Genomic DNA, 20,642 nt, shown 5'->3' with positions numbered 1-20,642 from the left:
GCACCTGTGGATGCACAACAAGGTCCGGTTAGCCCTGCCAACCATGACCTCGCATTGTCGGCCCATGTTCATCTTGGAGTCAGTAACGACTCCAAGATCGCTTTCTGCCTCTGTGCTCTCAAGAAGGGAGTTTCCCATCCTATAAGTGTGCTGCTGGTTACTGCTGTTCAAGTGCAGCACCCTGCACTTGTCAGTGTTGAAGCGCATCCTGGTTTTGCTAGCCCACCCCGTAACCTATCCAAGTCTTGCTGCAGGCTTTCCCTCCCTACTAGCGTGCTCACCTCACCCCAAATTTTGGCATCATCAGCGAATTTAAACAGGGTGCTTTTCACCCCGTTGTCCAAATCGCTGATAAAGAGATCGAACAGCGCAGGCCCAAGGACCGAGCCCTGGCGGACTTCGCCGCCCACTTCTCCCCAGGTCGAATAAGACCCATCCACCACTACCCTCTGAATATGACCCTTCAGCCAATCTGCAGTCCATCTGACGGTGTAGGCCTCAGTGCCACAGTCGCCCAATTTTTTAATGAGGATGGGGTGGGAGATAACGTCAAAGGCCTTGCTGAAGTCCAGAAAGATTACATCCACAGCGACACCTGCATCCAAGGCTTTTGTGACTTGATCTTAAAAGGCAATCGGGTTGGTCTGACATGACCTGCCCCTAATGAAACCCTGCTGGTTGCCCTTGAGCATCATCTCTGAGGCCAGCCCATTGCAGATGTGCTCCATGATGATTAGTTTGATCCTGAGCTGGCCCAGGAAGTACCATCTGCTACATCCTATATTTATTTCAGGGAAGTATTTGGGACTAGCTGAAGATGAGATGGGTTTGCATGTCACTATGCCAGTTAACCCAGCAGATGTGTGAAGTGTAGCTGGGCCCTGGGAAGAGCCATGGGAGTTCATAGCAGCAGGGAATGGTCAGGAAGATTTTTACCCAAATAGTTTGTGGCACAAGGAGGATATGTCACCCTCAGTTTACAACTTTGGTGTCTCCAGATGGGCAGCCCACAACCGGGACATCCCAAAACAGCCTTTGCAAGTGTTTGTTCTAGTGGATCCAGCCTCTAGCAAGAAAAGATGCGTGTGGGTACTGGCACGTCCTCCAGCGCGTGTCAGTGCATTTTCTTTTTCCAGCTGAGCCTCTTTACCATCTCTGAGCAGCAACCCATTCCCTCTAAGGAAGGAAATCTCTAAGCGTGATTCTGGACACCCCACCCATCTTGGCAGGCAAACAGGTGCCCCTGTACGTGAATCTGAGTGCAATGTAACACACATGGCCTGAGGACATTGAATCAATGTTTTATGGCTCAGTCTCTGGTCTTCTAGTGCTGTTGGTGGCCTGTTGCTGTTGGAAAAAGCAGTCAGAACTCAGCTTTTGTTTTTAATTATTGAGACGTTTCGATGTGGTTCCCACCTGGGGACAGCCCTTGAAAGCCACAGTCTATCTGCACAGCCACAGCTGCAGAGTTCAGTGCAGAGTGGAACAGGGTGAGACACCACCTGACACGGACAAACCCTACTTCAGGGAAAGAGGGACATGCAGTTGTCATGAGCCTTTCTTTGCAGACGCAGAGCACACCAAGCAGCCTGCTCCTTCCCTGAATGCACAGGCACCTCTCACTGGCGCTAAAGAGGATGTCCCACTGTAAGCACTCATGGTAGATCCCTTGTCTTCTTGGAAGGCCTTGCGCTTACTTACTCTCTGTCTATCTTGCTGTGCATTTGTCCCTGGTTTGTGCTGATTCCTGCATCTGAGCTTGGCATGGAGTTAGGAATGCGGTGGAGTAGGTGGAATCCAGAAAGAGTGCTACAGATTCAAATACAGGTATTGCCCCACCTGTGCTCCAGGTGAATGCTCACTTTGCCCTAAAAGTGGAGGTGTACAAGCAGCCAGTGGCATCTTTGGGAGACAGGATCCTGAATTCAGGGGCACAAGTAACAATCTCCCATTTCTTGTCCTCGTAGGAGGATGATAGAGGATGAGTTCTGGTACTCAGTGCCCTGCTATGCATAGCTGCCCTTAGCACTCCCCAGTAAGTCCACAGTCCCCCTGCAGTGCCACCTGCTGCTTTCATAAGCTGCCCACATACAGATGTGCCCAGAGCTTTCACACTGACTTTTCTCAGGCTTATGGGCAGCAGCTTTCGGTTGGTTACGCCCCATGTGTATTATGAATACAGCCTTGGTGCAGGTGGTCTAACACAAGGTGTTGCATCATGTCACCTGGCCAGTTGCTTTCTGTTTTATATCAGTTTCTGGTTTTCCATCTGCCCCCTGGCAGTCTGTGGACATTTTGTTGTTGGTTGTAATAAGACCCTGTGCCTCAGCCTATGCATCCGTAAATGCTACATAATTGAGCAAAAAGCATGTTGAGAGTGAAAAGCATTGCTTCTCACTTGTGCTGGACTTGCCAGCTCTGCTCTTTTGCACACTTTTCTTCTACATTCTGCACGATTACCCAGCACTCTTCATGAAAAAGTCAATAGCATACAGGAAATTGCAAAACATGAGGATCACAAAGGAAGTCTTGGGGTTTTAAAACGCAGATGTTTTTCCCTGCATTATTGTGCACACCTGAGATTACTACAACAGCTTTTAAACCAAATCCCTTTTCAGCATCCAAGCAATTTGCTTCCTTTCTGAGCTTTGTTCAGCTTTGTTTATGGAAATACACCAGCCATCTTCATGGTAGCTTGAAGGCAGTTGCTCTGCAACTAGCCCAGTGAAGCTGGGTTTGAATCCAAAGCACTTGGTTTTGATGATATTAAAAAAGGATCAAGCTCTCTGCATGTATTTATAACAGTACTAGCAGCCAGCACCTTCAGCCTAAATATCCAGATGAGTCCCCATAATCCAGCAGCACTAGTGGGCAGCACGTTTCTAGACAAACTGTCCAAATCTTCTATTTCACAAACTGGGCCTGGCTGGAAGCCACAGGGTTTGTGGAAACTTACTGCCATAAAGAAGCTTCCTAAGGCTGTCGTGGCAGCAGGTCTCAGCTCAGTGAGATGGCTGGTCGGATGCCTTGGCCCATTTGGGTCTTGTTCGTTCCTTGGGTCAGTCACACATAAAAGGCAGCAAACAAGGAAGCAGTAGCTGGTTCATACGCAGGTAGTGGCTGGCCTGTGGAATTCAGAGCGACAAGAGCATGTAACCGGAACCAGGCCTGGGCGGTTTTCTGATCCTTGATAACACATGTAACTGCACAAGCTAGACTGGTGATTTGGTGAATCAAATCTCATGCTTGAGGACACAAACTGATCACTGGGGCAGGGCTCACCAGCGCTGCACAGCCAGCCAGCCAGCTGGGTTCTGCAAGGCCTCTGCCTCTGTCTCTACACACTGGGCACAGGCACCTCAGATGGGGCCCACTTAGATGGACCCGTTCCCTTATGCCTCCTGCATGGTGACCTCTATGTAACAACTGGATGTTTCATTTCATGAAGGAGCTAGGAATGATGTGGAGACCGGGTCAGAGCTGTGAAGCTGAAGGAACTTATTGCTGCTTCTTGTCTCAGAGTAACAGTCAGAGTCCTGGGTAGTACAGCAGACCTGCTTGTAGGCACCTAGCCCTGGCTTCCCAGTACCTGCAGGAGAGAGTTCAGAATTCAGTTATGTCCAAGATCAGCTTCTAAATGGAGGTGGGAAGCTCTCTGCAGCCTTAGGTAGCAAGCGGTGGTGTGATGTGTAGTCACCAGTCTGCACTGTCAGCTAATTGGGCTATAGTTACAGCTAAGACAGTGATTTCTCCTGTGGAGAGGCTGGGTATGGTGGGGCTGTGCTCCTTGCTTGCTGTTGAGCCACCTGGGCAGCAAGATTGATCACTGTGCAACATGTCATCACTTTCGGAAGCCTTTGGCATGGATGTTAACAAATGTTAATTCTCTGGTATGAAATGGCACCAGGCAGGCAAGCCCCCTAAGACTGGGGAGGTTGTTTCAAAAACCAGGGTGGTAGTTAATTCTCTTTCATCCTTTGTCTTTGCTTATGCAAATACAGAATAAATAGTAACCATGACAACAGAGACAGGCCCAGATTCTGAGGTGAAGAATGCCCAAGAGGAAACTCCACAGCAACAGCTGGAGGCTGCAGCAAGTGGGCCGACCCCAGTGACCACCAGCCCTGGACCAACAGCTAACAGCCAGGAAGCTGAGGCCAACGAAAAGCCCAGAGCCCACTCAGACTCCAGAAATGCAGAGCCGGTGAGTGGACAGTGGGCCAAGTAGTCACTACTAGATGCTGTGACCCCAGGCAGTCAAAAGTTGGGGGTAGCTGGAAAGTGTCTGCTCTACAGGTGGCAGGTGTCCTCAGAAAAACTCAGCTTTTGATGGCCATTCCCAACTAACTGAGGTGAATGGAGCTCCCTTCTTCCTGCTAGAAGCGATAGGTCTATCCAGATCAGGACTGGGCCTCCTTGGTAGAGCAGTATGAGAAATTTGTCTATGCTGCACCTATTGTGCCTCTGGCAATTGCCTGGCACATTTTTCCAGTGCTGAATTCATTATGCCGATATAAACAGTGCCCCTGCACACTGCAATAAGCCAGACTCACTGGGCCAAAATGGGCTGGTGCCACTAGTCGCCTAGGCTTTACACTACCCGGATGACACTGAGGGTATGAATGGTGGCATTATTAGCTTAGCAGAAGCCAGCTGCTCCATTTACCACCAGCTAGAGACCTGCTGTATGCAGCCAACAGCTGCACATGGAGCCAGCCCCCCAGTACCTCAGCTCTGCAGCCTCTTGTCCTTCTCCGGGTGCTCAAAACCTGTATTGGCCCACAGGTGACCGCCTTTGTTTTGTGGCCCACCCACCCTGTCACTTCCACACCCTGCTGAGGGTTTGAGGTCTGGAAGCTGATCTATGCTAGATGCTAGCAGACTTGATTCAGTGTACTGGCCTGTGTGCTGCGGTGTTTGCAGGGAGTACAGACTTGCCTGCTGCGTGGCCTTGTCTGCCAATAATTGGACAAGCCCCTGGGATGGCCCAGCTGTGCCCAGCCTCCCTTGGACACTCCTTTGAAAACTCAGTTTGCCTCTTGCTCCTTTCCCCATAGCCACATCTGTCCTGCCCTCCCTGGCCAGAGCTCACAACGGCCAGCACAAATGGAACACCTGAGGCCTGATCCTTGTAAGCAGAAGCCCGAAGGAGAGAATAGCACTGCTGAGCAGCTGCCCAAGTCACTACCCTCCAGCAACAGGGTCAAGGACAGCAAAGGAAGCAAGTAGCTAAATTTCTCCATGAGCTGAAACGCTCTGGCAGAAATAAGAGGAGCCTAGTGGCAGGTAACACTAGTGGCTAGTGCAGGGGCAGACAATTATTTCAGGTAGAGGGCTGCTTACTGAGTTTTGGCAAGCCATTGAGGGCCGCCTGACAGGTGACCGGGGGCAGATAAATATTAATTTTCTAAATTTTTTAGGGGCCCCAGGGGCCAGATAGAATGGTTTGATGGGCCACATTCAGCCCATGGGTCACATTTTGCCCACCCCTGGGCTAGTGGTTATCCCAGAGGCTGCTATAACTTAAGTTTCTGCAAAAGTCCTTTGTTTTTCAGGCCCATCCTAGCAACTGCAGTGTGGAGGGGAAAGGAGTGGACAGTATGGGGCCAGCAGTGCCAGCCTTGTGCATCCTGCAGGATACTCCTTTGCTGGCAGAATCCTCAGGATCTCCTGTAGAGCAGCTTTCTGGCTGCTGTGAGTTGCGTGAGTAAGGATCTGGCCCCACATAGGCTTAGGCACCCTTGCTCTTCCCACAGACTCCAGGAGAAGGGGCTTCTCTAGAAAGAGTTTATTGCTGAAAACAGGTTTTCAAGACTTTTTCACCTGATGAAGCCAGTTCAGCCAGTGCAGAGGGAGCTCCATGTTACCTCCCTCACTCCCTGGTTGTCTTGTTTCTAGACTGGTGTTTCTCAACCTTGTTAAACTTAAGGCTGCCCTCAGAAAATGTGAGCTCTTCTCTTTCACTCTTTCTTGACCACCAAAAAATACTAGAGCAATTCTTCTGTTGCAAAGAACTCAGAAAGACTCCAGCAAGTCAGAATGCTTTTGACACTATGGATGCCTATTTTAAATATCTGGGTTTATTTTGTGAATCATATTTCCACACTTAACAGTGTGTGTTGTCTGGCAGCCTTAAAAGGATCTCACGTTTTCCTAGTTGAGAATCACCATTCTCGATAAATCCCTGGCCCAGATAACCAGGTTGGCATGGCATAGGAGCTGCCTGCCACAGTATCAGAGCAGACCAGCCAAAACCTGCAGGCACAGCCCTGACCCTGACCCACTGTGCATCTGCTCTGGACCACCCACCCATGAAGAGCAGCAGCAGTGACCAGGCAAAAGTTGCTGCTTAGCACTGGAGAAATGTGGTTCCTCCCCCTCACCGCTGCTGGGCCCTTCTTGCTGCAGCCACCCAGAGCCCATGTCTGGGCTGCCTTGTGGCTCCTCTCTCTTGCCATCACCACCCCCTCTGGACCACTCAGTGGGGCAGCAGTGGCAGTGCAGAGGAGCCACAGGGCAGTCCGGGTGGGGGCTCCAGACAGCTGCATCAAGAAGGGCCCAGTAGCAGCGAGGGGGAGGTGCCGCTTTTCCCCAGTGCCAAGTAGCAGCTTCTGCCTGGCTACTGCTGCGCTTGCTGCTGCTGCTGCTGCTTAGCATAGGTAGGCGAGTCTGGAGCAGGCACAGGGTGGTTTGGGGCTGTGTGCATGGTTTCTGGCTGGTCCAGAGCTTGTCTGCTCCTCTGGGTCAAGTTTGGAGGGGGCACAGAGTGGGCAAGGGTTGGGGCCGTGTACAAAGGTCCCTGCCTGTACCACAGGGCTGGGCCAGCAGCGATGGCAGCTGCAAGGAGCCATCGCTGCCTAGAAAGGAAGTCCAGCTGTGGAGCTGCCCCAGCCCTGTTGTATGCCTGGGGGGTGGCAGGATGTGCTACGGGCCAGATGGTGCCTGGGCCAGGCAGGACCAAGGGACCTGCTGCAAGGCGAATAAACCCTGTGCAGGCTGGATGCAGCCTGTGGGCTATATTTTGCCCACCCCTGATCTAGGTCCTCTCCTAGAGAAAACTCAAGAGATACAGCATAGGAAGCAGTGGTAAATACATTCCCTCACTACCTTTTCAGCATGTCTTGTCCCAGACTTGGAGGATAGAAGAAAACATCCCTTAGGCACATAGAGAAATAAGATATCTAAGCCATCGCAAGCGGACTGAGACACTCAGAACCTCTGCCTCTCGGCAGGGCTGATTGGAGTGAGCCTGCAGTTCTGACCAAAGGTGACATACTGCTCCTGGTGCTCAGTTTCCTGGAGCTGTACTGGGGTATTAGACACATACCTAGAGGCTGCAAAATTCACCAAGCTCCCATTCCACCCTTTAACAAAGCGTGAACACCAGGCTCCAAGGAGTACCAGGCCAAATGTCCCTTTGTGCAATGATGTGGGCAAATGCCTGATGTAGACCTGACTGGAGATGTGAGCTTCATGTTCTTCAGTGCAGTCCAGGTCCTGTAGGTGCCTGTGCCAAAGCTACACAGCTGCTCTTTCTTGGTGCACCCAGGAAGCTGTGAATGTGACAGGACCATGCTGGCAAACAGATCCCATGTCCAGCAGAGCTATGCTTCCCTCCAGGCAGAGGTTTTCATGTGCAGCCCAGTGTGTTGATTTGAGAGCCAGGCTGTCCATGTCTGTCAGTGTTGTGGCTAGAAAAAGGCAACGTGTCGTTAGGCGAGCGAGTTAGTCACTCAGTGCCAATGGAGTGAAGGTGACATCTTGGTTTCACTTTCATCAGACAATCCAGAGCAACTCACCAAACTTCTCAGAGTTACTGTGGCTGATGCTGTCTTAGCTATCTGATCCCCCTCCATGATCTGCAGCCCAACCTTGATTTCTGATACTCTGGGATGGATAGACCAACGCAATGAAAGCACCCTGCCCCAGCTTCCAACCCTGCTCTGGCAGGAGACTCCTCTAGCATTACTATTGCTCCACATGTTGAAAGGGGCAGGAAGGAAGGTCAGGATTGCTCTCTACAGCTCCCACTTCACTGAGGGTTCAGAAGACTCTGCAGTTCACAGCAGTGAACCCCTTCTTGTCATTCCCTCAGTGTGCTGTGTCCTGATACATCCCCCAAGCCCAGCATCTCCCTGATGGTTATATAGGCTGAGCCTGCCAATGGTCAGGGCCCCAAATGGGTGCAAAGTAACAGTGTTGATTTTTCACTCTCCAGGGTGCAGAAATGGAAGAAAAGGACTACAGTGAAACAGATGGGATATCAGAGAAAACAACACCCAGCAAGACTCAGAAGTCTCCACAGAAAATCACCAAGAAGGCCAAGAGTGCCCTCTGCAGAGTGACCCTGCTTGATGCCTCGGAGTACGAGTGCGAAGTGGAGGTGAGCAATATGGATGGGTCTGTCTGTCACTCCATCACTCCTTGCTGGGCTTGATTCTGATTGTCTTGTCCCCTTTCTCAGCCCCTGGCTTTCTAGCATGAGGCCAAGCTATTTTGCTCCGGAGAAGTGACTTTGGCAGCAGCAGCTGGAGAAGGTTCTGCCACCGCTTCCCTCATGCTGTGTGGGGGCTGCCCAGAGTGGGAAGTCAGCCACCTGCTCTCAGCAGGCAACTGGCAGGATCCAGACCATACCCCTCACTGTCCAGCGGCAGTTTTTGGAGCAAGAGGTCTAAACAGGCCCTGACTCTGGGCCACCCTCAGACTGCAGGAGATGCCTGCTGAGCTACATTTTGTGTGTGTTTCTGAGGGGTAAGGGTGGCAGAAAGGGGCCTCTTGCTTCTCACAGCCACCTTGTGTCATCACTGACATGTCAGCTGCACAGTCTAACAGCCTCATATTGCTCCTGACAGGCATTCTCGTGCCTGTCATGGTTGGCATGAAACAGAAACAAGGAATGGACCCAGGAGAGAAGAGCAGTGAAACACAGACGTGTACTCCCACGCATGGGCATGTGCATTGGTAGACAGACATACACATTACTTTGCAGAGACTTCCCCATATACTACCTGACTGCAGTGAGATGATGACACTTAGGAGTCTTGGGCTCTGTTTTAGGCTTTCAGGGACACAGACTGTTCTTCCTCTTCTTCTGAAGCTTCATGGCCACCAAACCTGCCTCTGTCTCTTTCTCTATTAAGTTTTTTCTTCTCCAAGCCAGTCCTAGTCTCTACTCTTTGGATTTCCCATCTCAGCCCCAGTCTCCTTGCCCATCCAGTTCCAGTTTCTCTCTTCCCAGCTCCTCATGCAGTCTGTCTCTTTTTCTCAGCCTTCAGTTTTGCCTTTTATTACTAGTTCCTCTGTCTCCCTCCCTGGATTTCTTGTCCAGTCTGTGTTCTGCCCCATTCCCTCAGTTCCTTTTCCAACTAGCCCAGATCTTTTGCAGCATACTGGGCTGCATTAGTAGAAGTGTTGCCAGCAGATCGAGGGAAGTAATTATTCTGCTCTACTATGCACTGGTGAGGCCACATCTGGAGTACTGTGTCCAGTTTTGGGCCCCCTACTATAGAAAGGATGTGGACAAGCTGGAGAGAGTCCAGCAGAGAGCAGTGAAAATGGTTCCGGAGCTGGGGGCACATGACTTATGAGGAGAAGCTGAGGGAACTCAGCTTATTTAGTCTACAGAAGAGAAGACTCAGGGGGGATTTGATTGCAGCCTTCAACTACCTGAAAGGTGGTTACAAAGAGGATGGAGCTAGACTGTTCTCAGTGGTGGCAGATGACAAACAAGGAGCAATGGTCTCAAGTTGCAGCAAGGGTGGTTTAGGTTGGATATTAGGAAAAACTTTCTCACTAGGAGGGTGGTGAAGCACTGGAACGGGTTACCTAGAGAGGTGGTAGGATCTCCATCCTTCAGGTTTTAAGGCCCACCTTGATAAAGCTTTGCCTGGAATGATCTAGTTGGGAATGGTCCTGCTTTGAGCAAGGGGTTGGATTAGATTATCTCCCAAGGTCCCTTCCAATTCTAATTTTCTATGATTCTATGATCTTTCTTCACACTTTAGCCCTTCATTGGCTCTTTCATAGAATCATAGGAAAGTAGGGCTAGAAACAACCTCCCCCTTCTCCCCCTTCCCAGCCAAGTATCTGTTCAACCTGCTCTTGGAAATTTCCAAGGATAGTGATTCCACAGCTTCTAGGTAGCCTGTTCCAATGCTAAACTACCCTCATGGTCAGAAATTCCTCTTAATCTCCTTTTCTGCAGCTTGAGGTCATTGTTCCTAATTCTGTCCTGTCAAAGAGAAAAAATCATCTCCATTCTCTCTATAATTGCCCTTTAGGTTTTGAAGGCTGTTATCAAATCCCCCCTCAGTCTTCTCTTTTCCATACTAAATAACCTTAGCTCATTCAGCCTTTCCTCATAAGTCAGTGAGACCTGGCCTTTCCCCTCGCATCCTTTCTGTCTACTAGCCCTTAGCTCCTATCTGTTTCCCAGCCAATCTATCTCCTTTCCAATTTCAACTCCTCCCTACCTACAGTTATGAAGCTCCAGGAAGCATATAGAACATCTGGTAACTGCGGTTTTCCAAGGCTTATATTTTGGCCAGATTTGGATAGACTTTCACAGAGATGGCAAAAGACATGTGGGTAATACAAAAGCAAACCCTTGCCAGATTTCACTTCCTGCTTTGATTAAAAAAATGGCAGCAGTATGATTTCTGCAAGGACAGGTCACCAGAGTTTATCTTGAAAAAAAACAGCTTATTTTTCTCTAACCTTGTTCTCTGAAATAACAGAACCATTTTGACTACAACTTTCCAACAACTCCAGGCTGAGGCAGGCACCTGCGATATAAAATTTGAGCCCAAACAGTTCAAATTCGGCAGTTATAAGCAATGGAAAAGAGGGTCTTCTAACAAGAAGTGTCAGGCCACCTTAGTAATGAGCAGTGCCACCATCTCCACCTAAAAGTAGAAGGATGTTACATATTCATACATGTATACTTTGTTGGGGTTGTTTGTAGCCGTGTTGGTCTAAGGACATAGGCAAACAAGGTTCTTTGGATAAGTGTGATATCTTTTATTAGACCAATCAAATTTAGTTGGTCTAATAAAAGATATCATATTTACCCAAAGAACCTTGTCTGTTTACTTAGTGACACACAAAGGGACATGTACTCTCATGTGTGTACAGTCCTACACTCTGAGATGTAAAGATGCACAGCTGTACAGCCAGAAGGGTGTGTAAGTGTACAGATAGGCAAATGCATAGAGACTCACACACTATGTTTCAGAAACAAATTCAGAGACCTACATAGAGAGAGACACATTTACACCCATGTACACATAGATACACACAGGTGTTGAAGGATGCTCTGAAGAACTATATATGTTGTTATCACAGCCCCATCCTGTGATTTCCCCATCTCCAGTGCATAGCTCACCCTTGCAGTAAGCCAGGTAGGGCGAGAGGTGTTTCCGTTGGTTAGGTCATGTGGGCAGGCATATGGGCAGCTGTGGGCACTGTGTGTAATAATGACAGCATGTATGCCTTTACACACACACAGGTGCACATATCCACATGCACACACATAAGGATGGGCCCAGAAGACAAGCCTGACTCGTGAGTTTGTGTGGACTGCCTGCTATTTGTATGTCACAGTGAGAAAAAAGTCTAGGCATGTGTGTGTGCATGCGTGCATGTGTGTGTGAACACACTTAACTGTGACAACAGCTGGCATCATTAAGGGAGCTGATTGCAGTGTGCAGAGCTGTGATTAGCCCATCACAGATAAGAGATCATAGAGAGAACCACAGCAGGAGGTGCAGCTTCCAGCTCCTGCAAGTACCTCTGAGCTCAGGAGCATTGCCACTCAGCCTCTTTGCAGATGTTACTGTGTGGGGTTGCAGCATGGGTCATTCTCCTGCTGAGTCTTCCTCCTTTATGGCCCAACTGCCTCCTCTGCCTGTTCGGGGGTGAGAGAGCTGTCTTACCCAGCAGACTGGCAGAACCTGCTAAATTAGAGGAGGTTTTTGTTGGGTCTGCCCAGTGGCATCCACAGCACACTCTGTACCCAGGAGCCTAGCACTTCTGATATCCCATGAGCTTTTGGCATATGGACTCACTGGTTCTAGTGCTGCTGTCTGCAGAGCATTTCTTGGTGGTTTATGGCGAGCTGGCTTGTTTCCAGTTGCTCCATCATGCTCAGAGATGGTCGAATGCACTAAATGTCTTTTTCTGTCTGAACTATGGCTGGGATTACCACGGGGGCATGGCAGGGTGGGAGGGGTTTGAATTAGAGGATGTGGGTGCCTACAGTAGCAGGGCCTGGGCTCACAGACCCAGGAGATCCCTTCCAGGCCTGGGTCCCTGTGCAGCATAGTCAAGAGGAGAAGAGCCCCCGTGATCACAAATGGCAGGAGTGACAGAATCATGTGGTTTCAATGAGGGTGAAATGGGGAGGGGACAAGGGGTGGGGCACACACATTCATTGAGGGGAATGGCAGAGTTGTTGCAGATGGGAGGGCAGCATCACAAAGCAATTTCCCTATTAAGATGTGGTCCCTACAACAACAAACTGGCACCCACTTGGTCCCTAGCGTAGAGGGTATTAACCCCCAAGTACTGAACAGATGGTGGGGTGAAGTACAGAGAGGGAGAGTGACTGTCAGGGCCACGTGGAGAATCAGTGTCAGAACTGGGACCAGATCTCAGGAGCCACTGGTAGAAGTGACCAGAAACCAGTGGGTTTTTCTATGAAAAGTTTCAAGAGATTAAATTTTTTCTTGAAAGATCTATTATTTTTTTAAATTACAAATGTCAATTTGGGATAAAAATCAGGTTTGGTTGAATTGAAATTGCAGGTTTTCAATTTTATATATGTTTTGCTGGTTTGTTCTGCCCTCATCAGGAAAAAAAGGGACAAATAATAAATGAAAAAAAGGACCCCCCAGAATGGTATAACCCTCCTTTTCCCCATTTTGAATAAAGATAATAAACTAAAAATAATCTGTTTAATTTGGCTGAGCTGGAAAAACCAAAGCATTTCCAACAAGACCAACTTTTCAGAGGAAAACTTGAAATTTTCAAATATCAATTTCCACTTCGACTCACCAGTTCTGCCATCCCAGGGCACTGTACTCTCACCAGCACATCACTAGGCTACAGGTGGCCCTGTCAGATTCCAATGAATTTGGAATGGCAAATTTTGCTAAATACTTTGTCACAAAGAGACTGAAAAGGAAAGAAGGTAAAGGCACAATGGGTTCGAATGTGCAACCTGCACAAGTGTGCCTCCTGCTATGCCAAACATGCATGGCAGGGTGTGCAATTGTGGAATCGTGCATTAGATCTCATTGAGACTTATTGCCCTACACCAGCTTCCACAGCTGCAAGCCCTGCAACTGATGCACTACCCCTGCTGTGATCCTGCAGGTGACATTGGCTGCAGGGCTCAGAACAGGGCCAGCACCAGGAATTGTACTGCCACCACAAGCTATGTTGGCTGTAGAGCTTGCATCAGGGGCAGTGTTCCCGGTGCTTCCCCCACCGCAAACCCCTCAGCCAGCGTCAACTTCAGGGCTTGCAGCAGGAAAAATATTGCTGCCGCTGCAAGCCCCAGAACTTCTGAGGCTGACAGAGGCAGTGTTCTCCCTGCTGCTCTGCCCCTCCCTCTGCGAGCCCCACAGCCATTGACCCTGCCTTTGCTGCATCATCCAGTGAGGCTCACAGGGGCACAGCGTTCTCTTTGCTGCAAGCCCCGTAGCTGACGAGGCTCACAGGAGGGGCAACACCAGGTGCACTGCCACCACTACAAGCCTTGTCAGCTGTGGGGCTGGCAGTGGGTGCTGCACCCCTGTGGCCCCATGTTCAGTTAATGGTCTGCTTAGAACAAGCTACAAAGTTATTCCACATTTTTTGTGGAATAACTTTGTAGTTGATTGCTTGTTTTATCCCCCATTAACTATCTGAATGTGTAGCTAGATCACAACTTAAGGGAGGAGTGGGCAAAATATGGCCCATGAGCCAGATCCACCCTGCCAAGGGATTTTATCCAGCCCAAAACAGGTCCCTCAGCCCCAACAAGCCCAGGAGTTGGGGACAGCCTAAGCCATGGCGAATGCAGCCAGTCCTACTGCCCCCAGGTATGCAGCAGGGCTCAGCTGTGTGGTGCAGTGTCCAGACTCAACTTCCCAACAGCCCCAGTGACAGTGGCTCTCTCTGGCTGTTGCTGCCAGTGTTGCTGCTGCTGCTGGCCCTAGCCCTGCAGCCCAAACACCCTGGCCTGCCCATCCTGCACCCACCGCCAGGAGCTCCTGTTGGAGTGGGTGGGCAAGCAGGGTGTCCGTGGAGACTGGCCCCACAGGCAGGGTGCACTCAGCTGAGCAGATGGGAGAGGGACATGGATGAGCAGGGAGTAGTGTCCAGGAGTGGGACAAGTGCCTGGGGCCAGGATTGGGACCGTGGGGAAATGACCATGCAGGGCTGTGTGGGGAATGGATCACAGCTCTGCCCCAGCCCCATACTGTCACCACTGTGCAGTCCCAGCCTGTCATGCTCCTGGACACTACTCCCCAACTGCCCGCAGCCCCATCCTAGCTGAGTGCCCCCTGCCCGTGGGGGTCTCACGCTGGTCTCCATGGAGACTCTGCCTGGCACCCCCAGACTGGTCTAATAATTGACCACTTGGGGAGTTTTGGTGCGCTGTTGCGGGGGCAAGGGTGTTCTGAGCCAGGACAGCGGGGTGTAGGGGAGGAAAGGGAGGGCTGACCCAGCTCACCAAAACTCCTTAACTGGCCATCCAGCCTAAATAATTGCATGATTAACATGCAGTATGTGGAGGGGACCTTAGTGCCCTATGCTCACCAGGGAGGTTTACACTTGCCCCTGAGAAGTGAGCAGCTGGATTTTTTTAATCTTGGTTGCATGTGAAAGTGAACTAGAAGTTTAATAAATGGAGCGGACATCAGTCCAGTCTCAGGCTGTAAGTCTCAGAAGTCTTATTTGCTGAGTATTAATGAATGTAAGACCGTGGCCTCAAGTTTTTCATAGATGAATGGGAATATAAAGTCCTCCAGTGCAGCTGGTGTGAGGACAAAGGTCTGGACCTAGGACTGAGTCACTGAAGTTTATCCCTTTGTTCTCAGCACTCCAGGAGCTCCATACTTAATCTGTCACTTTTAACAATGCCATTTGTTACAAAAAGCTTTACTTCACTGCAGAACAACTGATTGTCACAAAGATGAAAGTGCTCATAAGCAAGTAATAGCTTGGATCACAATTGCAACTGTAATGATCTTGTGAAGTTGCAAAGATGAACCTTTCTGAGCCCTGACACAGCATGTGGATTTATTAATTCTTCCTAGAATTCTGTGATTAATATTTACCTGACAGCAACCATGCATGGACATGCAAACAAATATCTGCATCCTACCCAGCACACATGCTGTGACTTGCTGTTTCTTTATCAGAATGCTACTCCCACGTATAGTGTAAGGAGCAGCAACTTAGTGGCCTGGCACCCTCTTGTCTTTTGTTGCTGGTACGGTTTTTGTTTATAGAACAAGCTGCTATCACTAACAAACTCCAACTTTGAAAAACTCCATTTGTAGCCAAGTCAAGTTAAAGTCCAGCATTGTTGCCATGTTCCAATCACCATATCAATCGTGAGGAGCCTCCACCAAGGAAAAGGTGTTTTTTTGGTATATTTTTGCCTTAGTTGACTGGACTGCAATGTATAAAATAGCTGGCATTAAAGACACCCCTTGCTTCAACAAACTGTGATATGTAAAACGCCTAGCTCAAAAAAAATTGAGAAAGGAAGAGGAGCCCAGAGATGAGGACTACAACTAGCAGAGGAATGAAAAAAGTTCCCGTAGCAGGAAAAGTCTAAGCCTTCTATTCAGAGAGAAGGCATGTTGGAGAGGATATGATATATATACAATAATGGATGGTTTTGGAGAAGGGACATCAGAAGCTCCCATTTACTAAATCTGATACAGAAGGGCTAGGAGACTAAAATTAAAGGACGCCACACAGAAGAGATCAAAGGAGATCTTTCTTTTCTCCATGTAATTACGCTGTAGAACTCACTGCTGTAAGCTAGCAGGAAGGCAGATTCTTGGTACGATTTGAATGGGGGTTGAATATTTAGTGGAATAATGAGAACATCCATTTATATCATTAAAAAGGATAAAAATAAGGTGATAGGGATTAAAAACCTTTTTGCCCCAGGGCAACAGCTAGGTTTTGACCGGCAGGGTCAGAAAGGAACTCCTGTCTGGCAATTCCAAAATTGTAGACTTTGAGGTTTTGTGAACTTTTCTGCTAAATGTCTGGTACTGATCAAAGACAGGTTTCTGGGCTAACTGTATCCCTGGTCTAGTTTGGTACCACAACTTCTTAGGAACTGGGAGGTATGACAGGATCATCTTGATCCCTGCTGCATCTCATCTTTGAGTACCAAATGCTCATGCTGTCCTGTAACAGGGTACTAGGGGTCTTTTTACCTGCTGCATTTGCAGGTATTAGAGTCCTGGACATTGCTGCTGATGGTATTCATTGCTGCAGACACATGAGCTCCACCATGGATCTGGGTGAGCTAGTTTGGCTCTCTAGGAAGAGGGCATTAGAGCACTAAGGCAGAAGGGTATTCCTGAAGGAATACCCCAACTGCAGCAGGTGAGGCAGGGAACTCTGGCTGAGGCTTTAGCTGTGTCAGGATTTCTAAGATCCCAGTAAGGTAGAGCCCACAAAGTGCTGAGTGTAGACGCTGTCCCAGTGAATCCTACTGCACTGTCTGGGAGGCACTGTGCATTTCTATGGCAAGAGATACATGCCTGCAGCCACATCAGTGGTTCTCAACTATCATCTATGTCAGACTCAAGGCACCCATCCCTAACTCTTCAGAATATAGCAACACCTGATTTAAACTTATTTGACTGATTTCATGCATTTTTGAGACAGGAATTCTGTTGCGAAGACCTCAAAAAGACTATGGCAGGTCAGAATGTTTTTTACACTATGGATTTCTGCTTGAAATCTCTGGGTTTATCTTTTGAATCATGTGTAGGCGTTTACACACCTAACAGTGCTGATATTGCACAACACCCTATGGCACCCTTAAAAGCTTCTTAGGGCACCCCATTAGAATCACTGTACCACACCCACAAAGAATCCAATATCAGCCTCCTCCCCAGCTCTCCTTGATCTCTCTAGGATGGCTGATGCCCAGGGGACACAAGAGCAGACAATTGTGTCTTGGCGCTGTGACTGTGCTCTGTTCCTGTGGGTTGCAAGCATGTGGTAGAGACTTGCATCCTGCGGGCATGTGTGTGAAGCTTTTACATTCTACTGGGCAGCTGCAATGTGACAGGCCTGGGAACAGGGAGGAGAAAGACACCCAGGTGCTCTGGCTGTAACTTGCGCTTACGCCCCTACCCGTTTGTATCTCTTGCAGAAGCATGCCCGGGGTCAGGTGCTCTTCGATATGGTGTGTGAGCACCTCAACCTGCTGGAGAAGGATTACTTTGGCCTGACATTCTGTGACTCAGACAGCCAGAAGGTAAGTCCAGAGAGCACGTCCCTGGGTGCAGCCCTCTTGCTAAACCTTCTGCAAGCCCACCACCCTCTGCCAGCAGCTGCTATGATTGCCCCTGACACTCTGTGCCTTACTGTTTCAGAACTGGTTGGACCCCTCCAAGGAAATCAAGAAGCAGATCCGCAGTAAGTGGCCCATGTGGGTCCAGAGCATTTCGGTCACTCCTTGCATCAAACTTTCCAAAAAACTCAGGCCCAGCCAAGGTTGAATCCCCGTTTGAGTTAACAAGGTGGTAACTGCACTGCTTTGGTGCAGCTTCCCTAGAAAGAAAAGAGAGGAAGGGCAGAGTCTGTAGCAGAAATAAGACCCAAGATTCTGGTTGTGAGAGGTACCAAGCACTTGGGAATCCAGCTGAGTTAGAGGTGAATTACAGATGCTGCTCAACGCTTCCAAAGATCAGGCCACTGTTGTAGCAGAGAAAAGCTGGAGAATGGCAGGGATGGATGGCATGCTCAGTGCTCTATGTTCCACTGGGAGATGGGGCATGCTGACATACAGAGCAGTGCCATGTAGCAGCTGCCCCATGAATGCCAGGTTCCTTACACCTTTCTGTTTGCAGTTGGCTGGGAAATTTCTGCTTTTCCTTAAGCCTTCTGATAGCACACTGCTGGGCCTCCCTGAGTAACTCTTCTGCTGACACCAGTGTCAGTCATGGATGACTTTCATGAAATCAGTGGAATGATGCTGGTGTGAGGAGAAGGAGAATTGCTCCACCCCTCCCCATCATCTGCCTGCCTTGGAGTCTTGCCTTGGGAGGCAGTGGCATCAGTGGAGAGGGTGAGGTCTGCTCTTTGCCAAGGGGACCCAGCTGCCTTCTGCCAGTGAGGTTTGCAAACCCTGGGGGCCAGTCCATGACCTTGGCTGCTAAATTCCCAGGTGGGAGGATGTGCCACATAATGCCACAAGTCATTACAATGACCACAGTCTGGTGGGGGCTGCAGAATACCTCTGGCCAGGCAAGAATCCCTACTCTTTCCATCGCAGTAAATACTTTCAGCACTATTATATATAGAGGTAGGAAACGCTCAGCATCCAGTCTGGCTGAGTCAGACGTCCAGCCTGCCATGTCCGTGTGGCAGTTCCACAGAGAGAGAGCTTCCTTCCTTGCTCTGGGAATGGGGAGGGGCTGGGCTGCATGGAGAAGACTGCTCACTGTGGGTTCCAGTCCTGGCCAGCTGGAGGAGGATTGCCCTGGCTGGCTGTGTGCAGGTGTCCCTTGGCACAGGGCTCAGGGGAAGGGTAGCTGGGCTGTGCAGAGGCATTGTGGGCAGGATCTCTCCCACCACAGACCCCAGGTAACCTTGCTGGGAAATACAGGGCTTGTTGCCATGGCAACAGGAAGATGTCGAGTTTCTGCTCTGAGCAGAGGAGGAGATGGAGCTGGTGTCCACGATCTCCACCTGCTGGGTCAGCTGGGAGGCAGCCTCCACGAAGCCACACACACCTCAGTGCTCAGCCCCAGGGATCGCCTCTTTCCTGCTCCAGAGATACTGGGCATCAAGGTAGGGTGGAATGCAGCCCTGGACAAGGACACCTGAGCAGCAAGGGTTAGGCACACATTGAGTCTGTGGTAGGTGCTGGGGGGACTGTGTCCTGGCCAGGCACATGTCCTCTTCATCCTGTTTCTTCCTTTTTGTAGGTGGCCCCTGGAACTTTGCTTTCACTGTTAAGTTCTACCCCCCCGACCCTGCCCAGCTCACTGAGGACATCACAAGGTGAGGCACCAAGGGACAGTCAGTGTATTATAGTGCTCATTTTGGGAAAGAGATAGCAGGTGGCCAGGGAGCCAGGGGTCATGTGGATGGGGCCACGTGTGTTTGTGCATGTGTGTGAGAAACTTCCCTGAGAGCCAAGGTGTGTTCATAGTGTGTATCCATACTTGAGGATGTCTCTGTGTGTTGGGGTGACCCTGTGTAGGGGATGTGACCATCCTGCTTGTCACATGGGTTGGGTTAGTGTCAGGGAGGGGAATAGCTCAGTCTGTGGGGTGAGTGGGAGTGCGGGACATGACTGTGTGCTTGCACCTACATTTGCAGGGGAGGCTGGTTCAGTGTGTCCAGGCTGTGACCATGTGATGCCCCATTTGTTCCTGTGACAGGGGATTATGGAGGTGCTCGGTGGGCAGATCTGACCCGAGTGCAGGGTTGTAGGGCCTTGTTGGGTGACCTGCCAGGTGGGGTGGTCCTGTTTGACTGTAGGTATGGGATCCATCCTGCTTGCAGGGCCAGGATGTTATTCTCCCACCCTCTCTGTTACTTTGGTGGGTTTGAACTGCACATTCTGTGACTCAGACAGCCAGAAGGTAAGTCCAGGGAGCACATGGGGTGGGTAAAATATGGTCCGCAGCCCAGATCCAACCTGCAAAGGGATTTTATCCAGCCCATGGCAGGTCCTTTGGTCCCACTTGGTCCAGGCACAGGGGGCAGCCCAGGCCAAGGTATGTGCAGCTGGTTGCTTCACCCCTAGCATGCAGTGGGACTGGGACAGTGCAACATGGCAGCTGAACTCAGTTTTCCAGCAGTTCACTGGCAGTGGCTCACATCCCAGCCTTGGGGATGTAGGTCTGCCACTGTCAGTGTTGCCACCAACCCCGGTCCCACTGCCCAGGCACCCCAGTCCATCTGCCCTGTACAGAGACAGGCCCCGGGCCCCTGCAGACAGGACGCATTCAGTTGGGTGGATGGGATGGGGCTGTGGGCAAGTGGGAAGTAGTGTCTGGAAGTGGGACAGGTGGATAGGGCTTGGATCAGGATCGAGGGGTGATGAGAGTGCAGGGCCATGTGAGCAGATCATGGCTCTGCCTTGGGCCTGGCCCTGCATTGTTACTGCCCTGCGATCCCAGCCCATCATGCTCCTGGAAACAGGTCCCCCATCACCTGCAGCCCCATCCCATCCACCCAACCAAGCATGCCCTGCCTGCAGGGGTCCCAGGCCAGTCTCCATGGAGCCCCTGCCAACTCACTCTGTCTGGCACCCCTGGACTGGTCTAGTAATCTACCACTTAGGGAGTTTTGGTGAGCTGTTCCGGTCCGGGAGGATGGGAGGGGTTCTGACCCAGCATGACCTGAGAGGATAGAAGTGTTGACCTGGCCCGCAACAGATC

The 20,642-nt window shown here is 50.2% G+C and overlaps 1 protein-coding gene across 1 annotated transcript in view; it reads left to right on the top strand.

Moving 5' to 3' along the window:
- LOC109313320 (titin-like) overlaps window positions 1-20,642 on the top strand; it is a 131,272-nt gene that overhangs the window by 71,161 nt on the left and 39,469 nt on the right. Inside the window, exons 2-6 of the mRNA XM_019539814.1 lie at window positions 4,002-4,204; window positions 8,219-8,383; window positions 17,399-17,503; window positions 17,622-17,664; window positions 19,179-19,254. Of these exons, the coding sequence (XP_019395359.1) occupies window positions 4,016-4,204; window positions 8,219-8,383; window positions 17,399-17,503; window positions 17,622-17,664; window positions 19,179-19,254 (578 nt within the window). The 5' untranslated portion in view covers window positions 4,002-4,015. The remainder of the gene's footprint in view (window positions 1-4,001; window positions 4,205-8,218; window positions 8,384-17,398; window positions 17,504-17,621; window positions 17,665-19,178; window positions 19,255-20,642) is intronic.

This window comes from Crocodylus porosus, unplaced genomic scaffold, assembly GCF_001723895.1.
Source record: "Crocodylus porosus isolate Cpor-Errol unplaced genomic scaffold, CroPor_comp1, whole genome shotgun sequence".
Taxonomy (NCBI): Eukaryota; Metazoa; Chordata; order Crocodylia; family Crocodylidae; genus Crocodylus; species Crocodylus porosus.
The sequence above is the reverse complement of the archived record's forward strand: the minus strand, read 5'-3'. Positions and strand labels throughout refer to the sequence as shown.